Raw genomic sequence first — 16986 nt, 5'->3', positions numbered from 1 at the left:
TGAAATTTATTTTATGTTCCTTAACGCTGCTACAAAATTAAATTCCTCTTAATCGTTCTTATATCAGAAAGCTGCTAACACAGCAACATCAGAATTACTGGTACACACATACCCTTTACATAATTTCATTGTGATTCTTAATCAGAAAGCTGCTAACACAGTTACATCATAATTACTGGTACACATATATGCCCCATATGTCCTCTACACATAGTTTCATTGTGATTCTTAGAAAGCTGTTAACACAGATACATCAGAATTATTGGTACACATATGGCATCTATTCATAATTTCATTGTGATTTCCGTCAGAATTTTGCTTAAAGATATTTCAGTTCTTAAAATATGTAATAACCAATAGTGAATTTCAGCATGACGCCGACGTTGAAATTTATTTTATGTTCCTTAACGCTGCTACAAAATTAAATTCCTCTTAATCGTTCTTATATCAGAAAACTGCTAACACAGCTACATCAGAATTACTGGTACACACATACCCTTTACATAGTTTCATTGTGATTCTTAATCAGAAAGCTGCTAACACAGTTACATCATAATTACTGGTACACATATATGCCCCATATGTCCTCTACACATAGTTTCATTGTGATTCTTAGAAAGCTGTTAACACAGCTACATCAGAATTATTGGTACACATATGGCATCTATTCATAATTTCATTGTGATTTCCGTCAGAATTTTGCTTAAAGATATTTCAGTTCTTAAAATATGTAATAACCAATAGTGAATTTCAGCATGACGCCGACGTTGAAATTTATTTTATGTTCCTTAACGCTGCTACAAAATTAAATTCCTCTTAATCGTTCTTATATCAGAAAACTGCTAACACAGCTACATCAGAATTACTGGTACACACATACCCTTTACATAGTTTCATTGTGATTCTTAATCAGAAAGCTGCTAACACAGTTACATCATAATTACTGGTACACATATATGCCCCATATGTCCTCTACACATAGTTTCATTGTGATTCTTAGAAAGCTGTTAACACAGATACATCAGAATTATTGGTACACATATGGCATCTATTCATAATTTCATTGTGATTTCCGTCAGAATTTTGCTTAAAGATATTTCAGTTCTTAAAATATGTAATAACCAATAGTGAATTTCAGCATGACGCCGACGTTGAAATTTATTTTATGTTCCTTAACGCTGCTACAAAATTAAATTCCTCTTAATCGTTCTTATATCAGAAAACTGCTAACACAGCTACATCAGAATTACTGGTACACACATACCCTTTACATAGTTTCATTGTGATTCTTAATCAGAAAGCTGCTAACACAGTTACATCATAATTACTGGTACACATATATGCCCCATATGTCCTCTACACATAGTTTCATTGTGATTCTTAGAAAGCTGTTAACACAGATACATCAGAATTATTGGTACACATATGGCATCTATTCATAATTTCATTGTGATTTCCGTCAGAATTTTGCTTAAAGATATTTCAGTTCTTAAAATATGTAATAACCAATAGTGAATTTCAGCATGACGCCGACGTTGAAATTTATTTTATGTTCCTTAACGCTGCTACAAAATTAAATTCCTCTTAATCGTTCTTATATCAGAAAACTGCTAACACAGCTACATCAGAATTACTGGTACACACATACCCTTTACATAGTTTCATTGTGATTCTTAATCAGAAAGCTGCTAACACAGTTACATCATAATTACTGGTACACATATATGCCCCATATGTCCTCTACACATAGTTTCATTGTGATTCTTAGAAAGCTGTTAACACAGCTACATCAGAATTATTGGTACACATATGGCATCTATTCATAATTTCATTGTGATTTCCTTCAGAATTTTGCTTAAAGATATTTCAGTTCTTAAAATATGTAATAACCAATAGTGAATTTCAGCATGACGCCGACGTTGAAATTTATTTTATGTTCCTTAACGCTGCTACAAAATTAAATTCCTCTTAATCGTTCTTATATCAGAAAACTGCTAACACAGCTACATCAGAATTACTGGTACACACATACCCTTTACATAGTTTCATTGTGATTCTTAATCAGAAAGCTGCTAACACAGTTACATCATAATTACTGGTACACATATATGCCCCATATGTCCTCTACACATAGTTTCATTGTGATTCTTAGAAAGCTGTTAACACAGATACATCAGAATTATTGGTACACATATGGCATCTATTCATAATTTCATTGTGATTTCCGTCAGAATTTTGCTTAAAGATATTTCAGTTCTTAAAATATGTAATAACCAATAGTGAATTTCAGCATGACGCCGACGTTGAAATTTATTTTATGTTCCTTAACGCTGCTACAAAATTAAATTCCTCTTAATCGTTCTTATATCAGAAAGCTGCTAACACAGCAACATCAGAATTACTGGTACACACATACCCTTTACATAATTTCATTGTGATTCTTAATCAGAAAGCTGCTAACACAGTTACATCATAATTACTGGTACACATATATGCCCCATATGTCCTCTACACATAGTTTCATTGTGATTCTTAGAAAGCTGTTAACACAGATACATCAGAATTATTGGTACACATATGGCATCTATTCATAATTTCATTGTGATTTCCGTCAGAATTTTGCTTAAAGATATTTCAGTTCTTAAAATATGTAATAACCAATAGTGAATTTCAGCATGACGCCGACGTTGAAATTTATTTTATGTTCCTTAACGCTGCTACAAAATTAAATTCCTCTTAATCGTTCTTATATCAGAAAACTGCTAACACAGCTACATCAGAATTACTGGTACACACATACCCTTTACATAGTTTCATTGTGATTCTTAATCAGAAAGCTGCTAACACAGTTACATCATAATTACTGGTACACATATATGCCCCATATGTCCTCTACACATAGTTTCATTGTGATTCTTAGAAAGCTGTTAACACAGCTACATCAGAATTATTGGTACACATATGGCATCTATTCATAATTTCATTGTGATTTCCGTCAGAATTTTGCTTAAAGATATTTCAGTTCTTAAAATATGTAATAACCAATAGTGAATTTCAGCATGACGCCGACGTTGAAATTTATTTTATGTTCCTTAACGCTGCTACAAAATTAAATTCCTCTTAATCGTTCTTATATCAGAAAACTGCTAACACAGCTACATCAGAATTACTGGTACACACATACCCTTTACATAGTTTCATTGTGATTCTTAATCAGAAAGCTGCTAACACAGTTACATCATAATTACTGGTACACATATATGCCCCATATGTCCTCTACACATAGTTTCATTGTGATTCTTAGAAAGCTGTTAACACAGATACATCAGAATTATTGGTACACATATGGCATCTATTCATAATTTCATTGTGATTTCCGTCAGAATTTTGCTTAAAGATATTTCAGTTCTTAAAATATGTAATAACCAATAGTGAATTTCAGCATGACGCCGACGTTGAAATTTATTTTATGTTCCTTAACGCTTCTACAAAATTAAATTCCTCTTAATCGTTCTTATATCAGAAAACTGCTAACACAGCTACATCAGAATTACTGGTACACACATACCCTTTACATAGTTTCATTGTGATTCTTAATCAGAAAGCTGCTAACACAGTTACATCATAATTACTGGTACACATATATGCCCCATATGTCCTCTACACATAGTTTCATTGTGATTCTTAGAAAGCTGTTAACACAGATACATCAGAATTATTGGTACACATATGGCATCTATTCATAATTTCATTGTGATTTCCGTCAGAATTTTGCTTAAAGATATTTCAGTTCTTAAAATATGTAATAACCAATAGTGAATTTCAGCATGACGCCGACGTTGAAATTTATTTTATGTTCCTTAACGCTGCTACAAAATTAAATTCCTCTTAATCGTTCTTATATCAGAAAGCTGCTAACACAGCAACATCAGAATTACTGGTACACACATACCCTTTACATAATTTCATTGTGATTCTTAATCAGAAAGCTGCTAACACAGTTACATCATAATTACTGGTACACATATATGCCCCATATGTCCTCTACACATAGTTTCATTGTGATTCTTAGAAAGCTGTTAACACAGATACATCAGAATTATTGGTACACATATGGCATCTATTCATAATTTCATTGTGATTTCCGTCAGAATTTTGCTTAAAGATATTTCAGTTCTTAAAATATGTAATAACCAATAGTGAATTTCAGCATGACGCCGACGTTGAAATTTATTTTATGTTCCTTAACGCTGCTACAAAATTAAATTCCTCTTAATCGTTCTTATATCAGAAAACTGCTAACACAGCTACATCAGAATTACTGGTACACACATACCCTTTACATAGTTTCATTGTGATTCTTAATCAGAAAGCTGCTAACACAGTTACATCATAATTACTGGTACACATATATGCCCCATATGTCCTCTACACATAGTTTCATTGTGATTCTTAGAAAGCTGTTAACACAGCTACATCAGAATTATTGGTACACATATGGCATCTATTCATAATTTCATTGTGATTTCCGTCAGAATTTTGCTTAAAGATATTTCAGTTCTTAAAATATGTAATAACCAATAGTGAATTTCAGCATGACGCCGACGTTGAAATTTATTTTATGTTCCTTAACGCTGCTACAAAATTAAATTCCTCTTAATCGTTCTTATATCAGAAAACTGCTAACACAGCTACATCAGAATTACTGGTACACACATACCCTTTACATAGTTTCATTGTGATTCTTAATCAGAAAGCTGCTAACACAGTTACATCATAATTACTGGTACACATATATGCCCCATATGTCCTCTACACATAGTTTCATTGTGATTCTTAGAAAGCTGTTAACACAGATACATCAGAATTATTGGTACACATATGGCATCTATTCATAATTTCATTGTGATTTCCGTCAGAATTTTGCTTAAAGATATTTCAGTTCTTAAAATATGTAATAACCAATAGTGAATTTCAGCATGACGCCGACGTTGAAATTTATTTTATGTTCCTTAACGCTGCTACAAAATTAAATTCCTCTTAATCGTTCTTATATCAGAAAACTGCTAACACAGCTACATCAGAATTACTGGTACACACATACCCTTTACATAGTTTCATTGTGATTCTTAATCTGAAAGCTGCTAACACAGTTACATCATAATTACTGGTACACATATATGCCCCATATGTCCTCTACACATAGTTTCATTGTGATTCTTAGAAAGCTGTTAACACAGATACATCAGAATTATTGGTACACATATGGCATCTATTCATAATTTCATTGTGATTTCCGTCAGAATTTTGCTTAAAGATATTTCAGTTCTTAAAATATGTAATAACCAATAGTGAATTTCAGCATGACGCCGACGTTGAAATTTATTTTATGTTCCTTAACGCTGCTACAAAATTAAATTCCTCTTAATCGTTCTTATATCAGAAAGCTGCTAACACAGCAACATCAGAATTACTGGTACACACATACCCTTTACATAGTTTCATTGTGATTCTTAATCAGAAAGCTGCTAACACAGTTACATCATAATTACTGGTACACATATATGCCCCATATGTCCTCTACACATAGTTTCATTGTGATTCTTAGAAAGCTGTTAACACAGCTACATCAGAATTATTGGTACACATATGGCATCTATTCATAATTTCATTGTGATTTCCGTCAGAATTTTGCTTAAAGATATTTCAGTTCTTAAAATATGTAATAACCAATAGTGAATTTCAGCATGACGCCGACGTTGAAATTTATTTTATGTTCCTAAACGCTGCTACAAAATTAAATTCCTCTTAATCGTTCTTATATCAGAAAACTGCTAACACAGCTACATCAGAATTACTGGTACACACATACCCTTTACATAGTTTCATTGTGATTCTTAATCAGAAAGCTGCTAACACAGTTACATCATAATTACTGGTACACATATATGCCCCATATGTCCTCTACACATAGTTTCATTGTGATTCTTAGAAAGCTGTTAACACAGCTACATCAGAATTATTGGTACACATATGGCATCTATTCATAATTTCATTGTGATTTCCGTCAGAATTTTGCTTAAAGATATTTCAGTTCTTAAAATATGTAATAACCAATAGTGAATTTCAGCATGACGCCGACGTTGAAATTTATTTTATGTTCCTTAACGCTGCTACAAAATTAAATTCCTCTTAATCGTTCTTATATCAGAAAACTGCTAACACAGCTACATCAGAATTACTGGTACACACATACCCTTTACATAGTTTCATTGTGATTCTTAATCAGAAAGCTGCTAACACAGTTACATCATAATTACTGGTACACATATATGCCCCATATGTCCTCTACACATAGTTTCATTGTGATTCTTAGAAAGCTGTTAACACAGATACATCAGAATTATTGGTACACATATGGCATCTATTCATAATTTCATTGTGATTTCCGTCAGAATTTTGCTTAAAGATATTTCAGTTCTTAAAATATGTAATAACCAATAGTGAATTTCAGCATGACGCCGACGTTGAAATTTATTTTATGTTCCTTAACGCTGCTACAAAATTAAATTCCTCTTAATCGTTCTTATATCAGAAAGCTGCTAACACAGCAACATCAGAATTACTGGTACACACATACCCTTTACATAATTTCATTGTGATTCTTAATCAGAAAGCTGCTAACACAGTTACATCATAATTACTGGTACACATATATGCCCCATATGTCCTCTACACATAGTTTCATTGTGATTCTTAGAAAGCTGTTAACACAGCTACATCAGAATTATTGGTACACATATGGCATCTATTCATAATTTCATTGTGATTTCCGTCAGAATTTTGCTTAAAGATATTTCAGTTCTTAAAATATGTAATAACCAATAGTGAATTTCAGCATGACGCCGACGTTGAAATTTATTTTATGTTCCTTAACGCTGCTACAAAATTAAATTCCTCTTAATCGTTCTTATATCAGAAAACTGCTAACACAGCTACATCAGAATTACTGGTACACACATACCCTTTACATAGTTTCATTGTGATTCTTAATCAGAAAGCTGCTAACACAGTTACATCATAATTACTGGTACACATATATGCCCCATATGTCCTCTACACATAGTTTCATTGTGATTCTTAGAAAGCTGTTAACACAGATACATCAGAATTATTGGTACACATATGGCATCTATTCATAATTTCATTGTGATTTCCGTCAGAATTTTGCTTAAAGATATTTCAGTTCTTAAAATATGTAATAACCAATAGTGAATTTCAGCATGACGCCGACGTTGAAATTTATTTTATGTTCCTTAACGCTGCTACAAAATTAAATTCCTCTTAATCGTTCTTATATCAGAAAACTGCTAACACAGCTACATCAGAATTACTGGTACACACATACCCTTTACATAGTTTCATTGTGATTCTTAATCAGAAAGCTGCTAACACAGTTACATCATAATTACTGGTACACATATATGCCCCATATGTCCTCTACACATAGTTTCATTGTGATTCTTAGAAAGCTGTTAACACAGATACATCAGAATTATTGGTACACATATGGCATCTATTCATAATTTCATTGTGATTTCCGTCAGAATTTTGCTTAAAGATATTTCAGTTCTTAAAATATGTAATAACCAATAGTGAATTTCAGCATGACGCCGACGTTGAAATTTATTTTATGTTCCTTAACGCTGCTACAAAATTAAATTCCTCTTAATCGTTCTTATATCAGAAAACTGCTAACACAGCTACATCAGAATTACTGGTACACACATACCCTTTACATAGTTTCATTGTGATTCTTAATCAGAAAGCTGCTAACACAGTTACATCATAATTACTGGTACACATATATGCCCCATATGTCCTCTACACATAGTTTCATTGTGATTCTTAGAAAGCTGTTAACACAGCTACATCAGAATTATTGGTACACATATGGCATCTATTCATAATTTCATTGTGATTTCCTTCAGAATTTTGCTTAAAGATATTTCAGTTCTTAAAATATGTAATAACCAATACTGAATTTCAGCATGACGCCGACGTTGAAATTTATTTTATGTTCCTTAACGCTGCTACAAAATTAAATTCCTCTTAATCGTTCTTATATCAGAAAACTGCTAACACAGCTACATCAGAATTACTGGTACACACATACCCTTTACATAGTTTCATTGTGATTCTTAATCAGAAAGCTGCTAACACAGTTACATCATAATTACTGGTACACATATATGCCCCATATGTCCTCTACACATAGTTTCATTGTGATTCTTAGAAAGCTGTTAACACAGATACATCAGAATTATTGGTACACATATGGCATCTATTCATAATTTCATTGTGATTTCCGTCAGAATTTTGCTTAAAGATATTTCAGTTCTTAAAATATGTAATAACCAATAGTGAATTTCAGCATGACGCCGACGTTGAAATTTATTTTATGTTCCTTAACGCTGCTACAAAATTAAATTCCTCTTAATCGTTCTTATATCAGAAAGCTGCTAACACAGCAACATCAGAATTACTGGTACACACATACCCTTTACATAATTTCATTGTGATTCTTAATCAGAAAGCTGCTAACACAGTTACATCATAATTACTGGTACACATATATGCCCCATATGTCCTCTACACATAGTTTCATTGTGATTCTTAGAAAGCTGTTAACACAGATACATCAGAATTATTGGTACACATATGGCATCTATTCATAATTTCATTGTGATTTCCGTCAGAATTTTGCTTAAAGATATTTCAGTTCTTAAAATATGTAATAACCAATAGTGAATTTCAGCATGACGCCGACGTTGAAATTTATTTTATGTTCCTTAACGCTGCTACAAAATTAAATTCCTCTTAATCGTTCTTATATCAGAAAACTGCTAACACAGCTACATCAGAATTACTGGTACACACATACCCTTTACATAGTTTCATTGTGATTCTTAATCAGAAAGCTGCTAACACAGTTACATCATAATTACTGGTACACATATATGCCCCATATGTCCTCTACACATAGTTTCATTGTGATTCTTAGAAAGCTGTTAACACAGCTACATCAGAATTATTGGTACACATATGGCATCTATTCATAATTTCATTGTGATTTCCGTCAGAATTTTGCTTAAAGATATTTCAGTTCTTAAAATATGTAATAACCAATAGTGAATTTCAGCATGACGCCGACGTTGAAATTTATTTTATGTTCCTTAACGCTGCTACAAAATTAAATTCCTCTTAATCGTTCTTATATCAGAAAACTGCTAACACAGCTACATCAGAATTACTGGTACACACATACCCTTTACATAGTTTCATTGTGATTCTTAATCAGAAAGCTGCTAACACAGTTACATCATAATTACTGGTACACATATATGCCCCATATGTCCTCTACACATAGTTTCATTGTGATTCTTAGAAAGCTGTTAACACAGATACATCAGAATTATTGGTACACATATGGCATCTATTCATAATTTCATTGTGATTTCCGTCAGAATTTTGCTTAAAGATATTTCAGTTCTTAAAATATGTAATAACCAATAGTGAATTTCAGCATGACGCCGACGTTGAAATTTATTTTATGTTCCTTAACGCTTCTACAAAATTAAATTCCTCTTAATCGTTCTTATATCAGAAAACTGCTAACACAGCTACATCAGAATTACTGGTACACACATACCCTTTACATAGTTTCATTGTGATTCTTAATCAGAAAGCTGCTAACACAGTTACATCATAATTACTGGTACACATATATGCCCCATATGTCCTCTACACATAGTTTCATTGTGATTCTTAGAAAGCTGTTAACACAGATACATCAGAATTATTGGTACACATATGGCATCTATTCATAATTTCATTGTGATTTCCGTCAGAATTTTGCTTAAAGATATTTCAGTTCTTAAAATATGTAATAACCAATAGTGAATTTCAGCATGACGCCGACGTTGAAATTTATTTTATGTTCCTTAACGCTGCTACAAAATTAAATTCCTCTTAATCGTTCTTATATCAGAAAGCTGCTAACACAGCAACATCAGAATTACTGGTACACACATACCCTTTACATAATTTCATTGTGATTCTTAATCAGAAAGCTGCTAACACAGTTACATCATAATTACTGGTACACATATATGCCCCATATGTCCTCTACACATAGTTTCATTGTGATTCTTAGAAAGCTGTTAACACAGATACATCAGAATTATTGGTACACATATGGCATCTATTCATAATTTCATTGTGATTTCCGTCAGAATTTTGCTTAAAGATATTTCAGTTCTTAAAATATGTAATAACCAATAGTGAATTTCAGCATGACGCCGACGTTGAAATTTATTTTATGTTCCTTAACGCTGCTACAAAATTAAATTCCTCTTAATCGTTCTTATATCAGAAAACTGCTAACACAGCTACATCAGAATTACTGGTACACACATACCCTTTACATAGTTTCATTGTGATTCTTAATCAGAAAGCTGCTAACACAGTTACATCATAATTACTGGTACACATATATGCCCCATATGTCCTCTACACATAGTTTCATTGTGATTCTTAGAAAGCTGTTAACACAGCTACATCAGAATTATTGGTACACATATGGCATCTATTCATAATTTCATTGTGATTTCCGTCAGAATTTTGCTTAAAGATATTTCAGTTCTTAAAATATGTAATAACCAATAGTGAATTTCAGCATGACGCCGACGTTGAAATTTATTTTATGTTCCTTAACGCTGCTACAAAATTAAATTCCTCTTAATCGTTCTTATATCAGAAAACTGCTAACACAGCTACATCAGAATTACTGGTACACACATACCCTTTACATAGTTTCATTGTGATTCTTAATCAGAAAGCTGCTAACACAGTTACATCATAATTACTGGTACACATATATGCCCCATATGTCCTCTACACATAGTTTCATTGTGATTCTTAGAAAGCTGTTAACACAGATACATCAGAATTATTGGTACACATATGGCATCTATTCATAATTTCATTGTGATTTCCGTCAGAATTTTGCTTAAAGATATTTCAGTTCTTAAAATATGTAATAACCAATAGTGAATTTCAGCATGACGCCGACGTTGAAATTTATTTTATGTTCCTTAACGCTGCTACAAAATTAAATTCCTCTTAATCGTTCTTATATCAGAAAACTGCTAACACAGCTACATCAGAATTACTGGTACACACATACCCTTTACATAGTTTCATTGTGATTCTTAATCTGAAAGCTGCTAACACAGTTACATCATAATTACTGGTACACATATATGCCCCATATGTCCTCTACACATAGTTTCATTGTGATTCTTAGAAAGCTGTTAACACAGATACATCAGAATTATTGGTACACATATGGCATCTATTCATAATTTCATTGTGATTTCCGTCAGAATTTTGCTTAAAGATATTTCAGTTCTTAAAATATGTAATAACCAATAGTGAATTTCAGCATGACGCCGACGTTGAAATTTATTTTATGTTCCTTAACGCTGCTACAAAATTAAATTCCTCTTAATCGTTCTTATATCAGAAAGCTGCTAACACAGCAACATCAGAATTACTGGTACACACATACCCTTTACATAGTTTCATTGTGATTCTTAATCAGAAAGCTGCTAACACAGTTACATCATAATTACTGGTACACATATATGCCCCATATGTCCTCTACACATAGTTTCATTGTGATTCTTAGAAAGCTGTTAACACAGCTACATCAGAATTATTGGTACACATATGGCATCTATTCATAATTTCATTGTGATTTCCGTCAGAATTTTGCTTAAAGATATTTCAGTTCTTAAAATATGTAATAACCAATAGTGAATTTCAGCATGACGTCGACGTTGAAATTTATTTTATGTTCCTTAACGCTGCTACAAAATTAAATTCCTCTTAATCGTTCTTATATCAGAAAGCTGCTAACACAGCAACATCAGAATTACTGGTACACACATACCCTTTACATAGTTTCATTGTGATTCTTAATCAGAAAGCTGCTAACACAGTTACATCATAATTACTGGTACACATATATGCCCCATATGTCCTCTACACATAGTTTCATTGTGATTCTTAGAAAGCTGTTAACACAGCTACATCAGAATTATTGGTACACATATGGCATCTATTCATAATTTCATTGTGATTTCCGTCAGAATTTTGCTTAAAGATATTTCAGTTCTTAAAATATGTAATAACCAATAGTGAATTTCAGCATGACGCCGACGTTGAAATTTATTTTATGTTCCTTAACGCTGCTACAAAATTAAATTCCTCTTAATCGTATGTTCTTATATCAGAAAGCTGCTAACACAGCAACATCAGAATTACTGGTACACACATACCCTTTACATAGTTTCATTGTGATTCTTAATCAGAAAGCTGCTAACACAGTTACATCATAATTACTGGTACACATATATGCCCCATATGCCCTCTACACATAGTTTCATTGTGATTTTTAGAAAGCTGTTAACACAGCTACATCAGAATTATTGGTACACATATGGCATCTATTCATAATTTCGTTGTGATTTACGTCAAAATTTTGCTTAAAGATATTTCAGTTCTTAAAATATGTAATAATCATTTAATAATAACCAATAGTGAATTTCAGCTTGACACCAACATTGAAATTTATTTTATGCATCTTAATTCTGGCACCAAAATTAAATTTCCCTTAATCATTCTTTTATCAGGTGCCTATCTATGCGAAAGCATTCAGAGGCGATTTGTATGAGCGCACAGCAGGTGGACTTCAAGCTCCTGAATCCGATGATTATGACGAGGAAGTGCTCCCAACTCTCCAGTATGCAGATGAAGAAGAAGAAGAAGGAGAAAAGAAAGGAATGTCACCAGGTTAGAATAAGTTCTTTTTGTCTTGCGTGTCTTTTCTGCAAGCAGAGTTAAATCGCTATAATTTCTTTACATATGTGAACTGGTAAGATAATCAGTACCGATTACTTATGCAAACCATTAAATTACATTGAGGCGCCATCTACCCGCAGCAACCCACAGTCGTCAGATTCACTTGACGCAACAGCAACCACTCGCCCACACATGCTCGCCATAACGCTTGGCGCTACTCAAATGCTCAAATGGGTACAGGCGCATTAGACTCAACAGCTAATAAATGCATCATCACTCAACAACCATATCGTTCGTCTCACCTCCGACTCACTGGAGGGAGAGTCTGTGGTGATAGCTTATACGCTGCGCTATACGAGCAATTGCTTTTGTATTGTGGTCTTGTTACTGGGCTGCGAACTATAAGATCCCAGGTTATATGCTCGCTCATCACAATCCGCCACGACATAAATGAACAGCCATTAACCGAAAGTAATGTAAACTTTTGAGTTCTCGAGCTCTGAAAGTTTAAAAAATATTTCTCCAATCATATACAAATATCTGGAAGACCGAGTCACGGACGAAAGTTTTTATTTTTTATTTTTTTTATAATATCCTGTTTTTTTTTTTTTTTTTTTTTTTTTTTTTGGAGAAAAGAGGAGTCTTGCCGATTCTCTGGTGAGTTGATTAATTGGTTATTAATTAATTTTATAAAGCTTTATCTACATCCATTCTTTGTATGGAAATTGAAAGAAGTTTATAAAATAAATCAAATTCCACATTAAATATTAGATTTTTATTATATATGTTAATATTTACTTCTAATTCGGTTCAGTTTTATTAATTACTTTTAAAAAAACAATAAGATCCTATTAGGACGATTTAATTACGTAGTTCTCATAGTACAAGATTATTCAAAAGTCACGATAAACGTTAAAAATTAATGAATGATAAAAAAATGCTATTACGTAGAATGGAAATCGTTCTTTTTTATCCATTTTTCAGCATATTTTATTTCTATGCAACCTGAGGGTTTTACTGTTAGTGGAGCGATGCATCATCTAGCAGAATGTTGTTGTTTCTTTTAATTGTTTTGTTTAGCTTAATATTCGATAATACTTTTCGTTTTTGGAAAATTCCGGCTTACTGATTCCTTTAAGAATCTAATATCTGGAAAAACGAACTTCTCTAGGCAATTTCTCTGATTTTTTTTTTTTTTTGAGAATATGTTGTTGTTGTTATTTATAGCACTTGACACGGACAAGACCGCTGCTCGAAGACAGCCAATTTGAGCCTAAGGGGGAGCGCCTCTTGTTTTAATCATAGAGCTAACTAGGGCCAAGAGTACGACTTAACTACACACACGTCACAACCCTTTTTACGAGTCGGACTCCATTCTCGCATTTCATTCATCAACCACAGATCGTAATTTATACCTGAATCAAAGAACGATCACCCCTAATCCAGTACCCCCAATCACTTCTAAGTCCTCCATATCTAGTATTACTCTAGATATGGAGGACTTAGAAGTGATGTTAAGGAGTACCCGCTTCAATCAGAAGCTATCTCCTGTAATTGGGGAAAACTGATGAAGGTATGGCTTTTAAGAAATGACATTGACTTTTGGGAGAGGAACTTTCCCAGGGACCGACCTCTCTTCGTAGCATATGAAGACTGAGGCCAGAGCTGTTAAAGCGAGAAGGCATATGGAGGACTTTGTGGCCACGACAGATTTATACGGCGTCAGTCACCAAGCACGCGGGGAATTTTCGGCCGGCAGGGTTCGAACTCGCAACCTAAGGGACATGAATCCAACGCTCTACCAACCAGGTTATCCCGGCCCTGAGAAAATGTTTATATACGAATCGCATACTGATTACATCTGACTATTTTTCACCTTTACCAACTGGTTATTTAAATGAAATTAATCAGGAATGCACTTAGTTTAACCTGTTATTCTAAACAATCTGATATAACGTAGTATTCATTTTACAATTTATCTATCATTACTTTTGTCTTTGAGCTTACTCTTAATTTTGCCATGGTGAAATCGAATCCGAGAGGGCGCAATATGACATTGTCAGCATGAGAGCTAATAGAAAAAGGCTCTTATATTTAGTTATAAAAAATGCTTTCCTTTATGAAAAATCGCGTTTTTTGAGTAAAGACAACTATATAGATAAACTTAAAAAACTAAGTGCATAAATAATAAACATATAAGTAAAAAAATAAAGCAAAAGGCGCAACTCGAAGCGAGGACCAGCAACATTTATGTTGTTTTGACTACAATACCGCACTCTCTTTTACTTCCAAGCGGAAGTTGAATATACTTATTCTAATAGTTAGTTATAAAAAAAAATTTGTGTGCAAAATCGCATTTTCCTCAGAAAAGACATAAAGAGATAAATTACAAAGCATAAATAGCTAAATTAATAAATTAAATTATCTAAATATAAAATGTGATCAAAATCTTTTGAGCCGTTTCCGAGATACACGAAATCAATTTATATATATACACACACACACAAGACTTCCTCGTTTAAAGTTATACAATTTATGGATCAGATTAATACAGCGCTTTAAAATTTTAATATAATTGTATACTAAAATGATGAAATCTTTTGTTTACATTATTTTCTGATCTTTGGAATCTTTAATAATTACAATATTTATTAGAATATAATATTCGTTATTACCAATAGTTTGACGGATTATCTGACATTGTGTTTTCTCCATTTCAATACCAGATAATGTCATTTGTATGAAATAATTAAATTAATCGATTAATTGATAATTAAATTTTGAAAGTGTGGAAGTAGTATCTTTTCATTGAGAATACCTGTTTAAAAAATTTCAAAATTGGCTAGGGAGCCATATCAGAAATTGTATGAAAATTCGATTACAAAATGTGCAAAATAACTAAATTATACTTCCTTTCTTAACAAAGATTTCTTCTTCCTGTTTTCGTGGTTGAAGAACAAAATAAAAACCTTGAACTTTTGTAAATATGATCCTTTTTTTTCCATTTTTTCTAAAAAAGTAAAAAGAAATCAAAATTCATTGTAAGTATCAGATGAAAAGTTTATGATTTATAAAAAAGCTATTGCAGTCATTTTTCATTTTCGCTCAAATAAACATGGGTAATATCCGTGTAAAATTATTTTTAACGTTACTTTTCTTTGTAACAGACCATATTTAATTCCTTTCACCAAGGACTAAATGAAATATATCATTCTAAAAGAAAAAAAATCGTGTAGTGGCTTATCCCACCTGGTCGACAGTAACATCAAACCAGGTCCATGAGCCCGAACCTTCAAACAATATAGCACAGCGGACGATGCAATGTGTTCATTGTCTCCTAATCGACGAGTCATGATAAAAGGTCTTAAAATGCAGCTTCAAGAGATTAAGGACCCAGAGGCACCAAAGGCTGAAGTCAGACTTTGCCTCATGCCTGCATTGCATTTAGTTGAGCATAATGGAATGGCCTTCACGCCTTGGGTGACCCTACCAGGAGAATACTCTCCGGACGTACTTCGCCCATTCCGCCCAGGAACACTCCCCCGTAGCGATGAGGCAGCAATGCAGGACTTTAGAGGAGGAAAAAAAATTAAATAAATAAATAATCGCCAAATCAATTATTGGATTTATATGTTGTTTTATTTTTTTTTAGCTTGCTGCAATTTTTTTGGTGTGTGATAATTGATTCATGGATTAAAAAGGATAATTTGACAAACATTTCTTCACTATTTGTGTATCTCTTGAATATATTGAATCCTTTGAAGAGTCATTTATATGGCGAATTTGAACTCAGTGAATACTCAGTCGTTCGTGTAAATTAACTCGGATATTTATTACACTGTTGATTTGATTTATATGAAATTTACTCCTTTTGCATTCACTTGGCATTTATTATACTGTTCGTATCAGTTTTCTGAGACGATCTCTTTTTCGACGATTCTATCTCATTAAGGGGAGAGACGCGGAAAAATGAGGGCATTTCCGGAATTCTTCGTCATTCTTTGACTTTGATTTCGCTTTATTTGATATTTTTTTGTTCATTTTTTTTTACGTGTACGT

General features: G+C 32.8%; 1 protein-coding gene across 1 annotated transcript in view; it reads left to right on the top strand.

The window, feature by feature from the left end:
- Nucleotides 1–16986, top strand: part of LOC129976225 (uncharacterized) — a 95039-nt gene that overhangs the window by 72156 nt on the left and 5897 nt on the right. The window contains exon 14 of the mRNA XM_056089684.1: nt 12759–12918. Within this exon, the coding sequence (XP_055945659.1) occupies nt 12759–12918 (160 nt within the window). The remainder of the gene's footprint in view (nt 1–12758; nt 12919–16986) is intronic.

Source organism: Argiope bruennichi, chromosome 7 (assembly GCF_947563725.1).
Source record: "Argiope bruennichi chromosome 7, qqArgBrue1.1, whole genome shotgun sequence".
Classification (NCBI taxonomy): Eukaryota; Metazoa; Arthropoda; class Arachnida; order Araneae; family Araneidae; genus Argiope; species Argiope bruennichi.
This window is presented reverse-complemented; position numbering and strand designations above follow the sequence as displayed.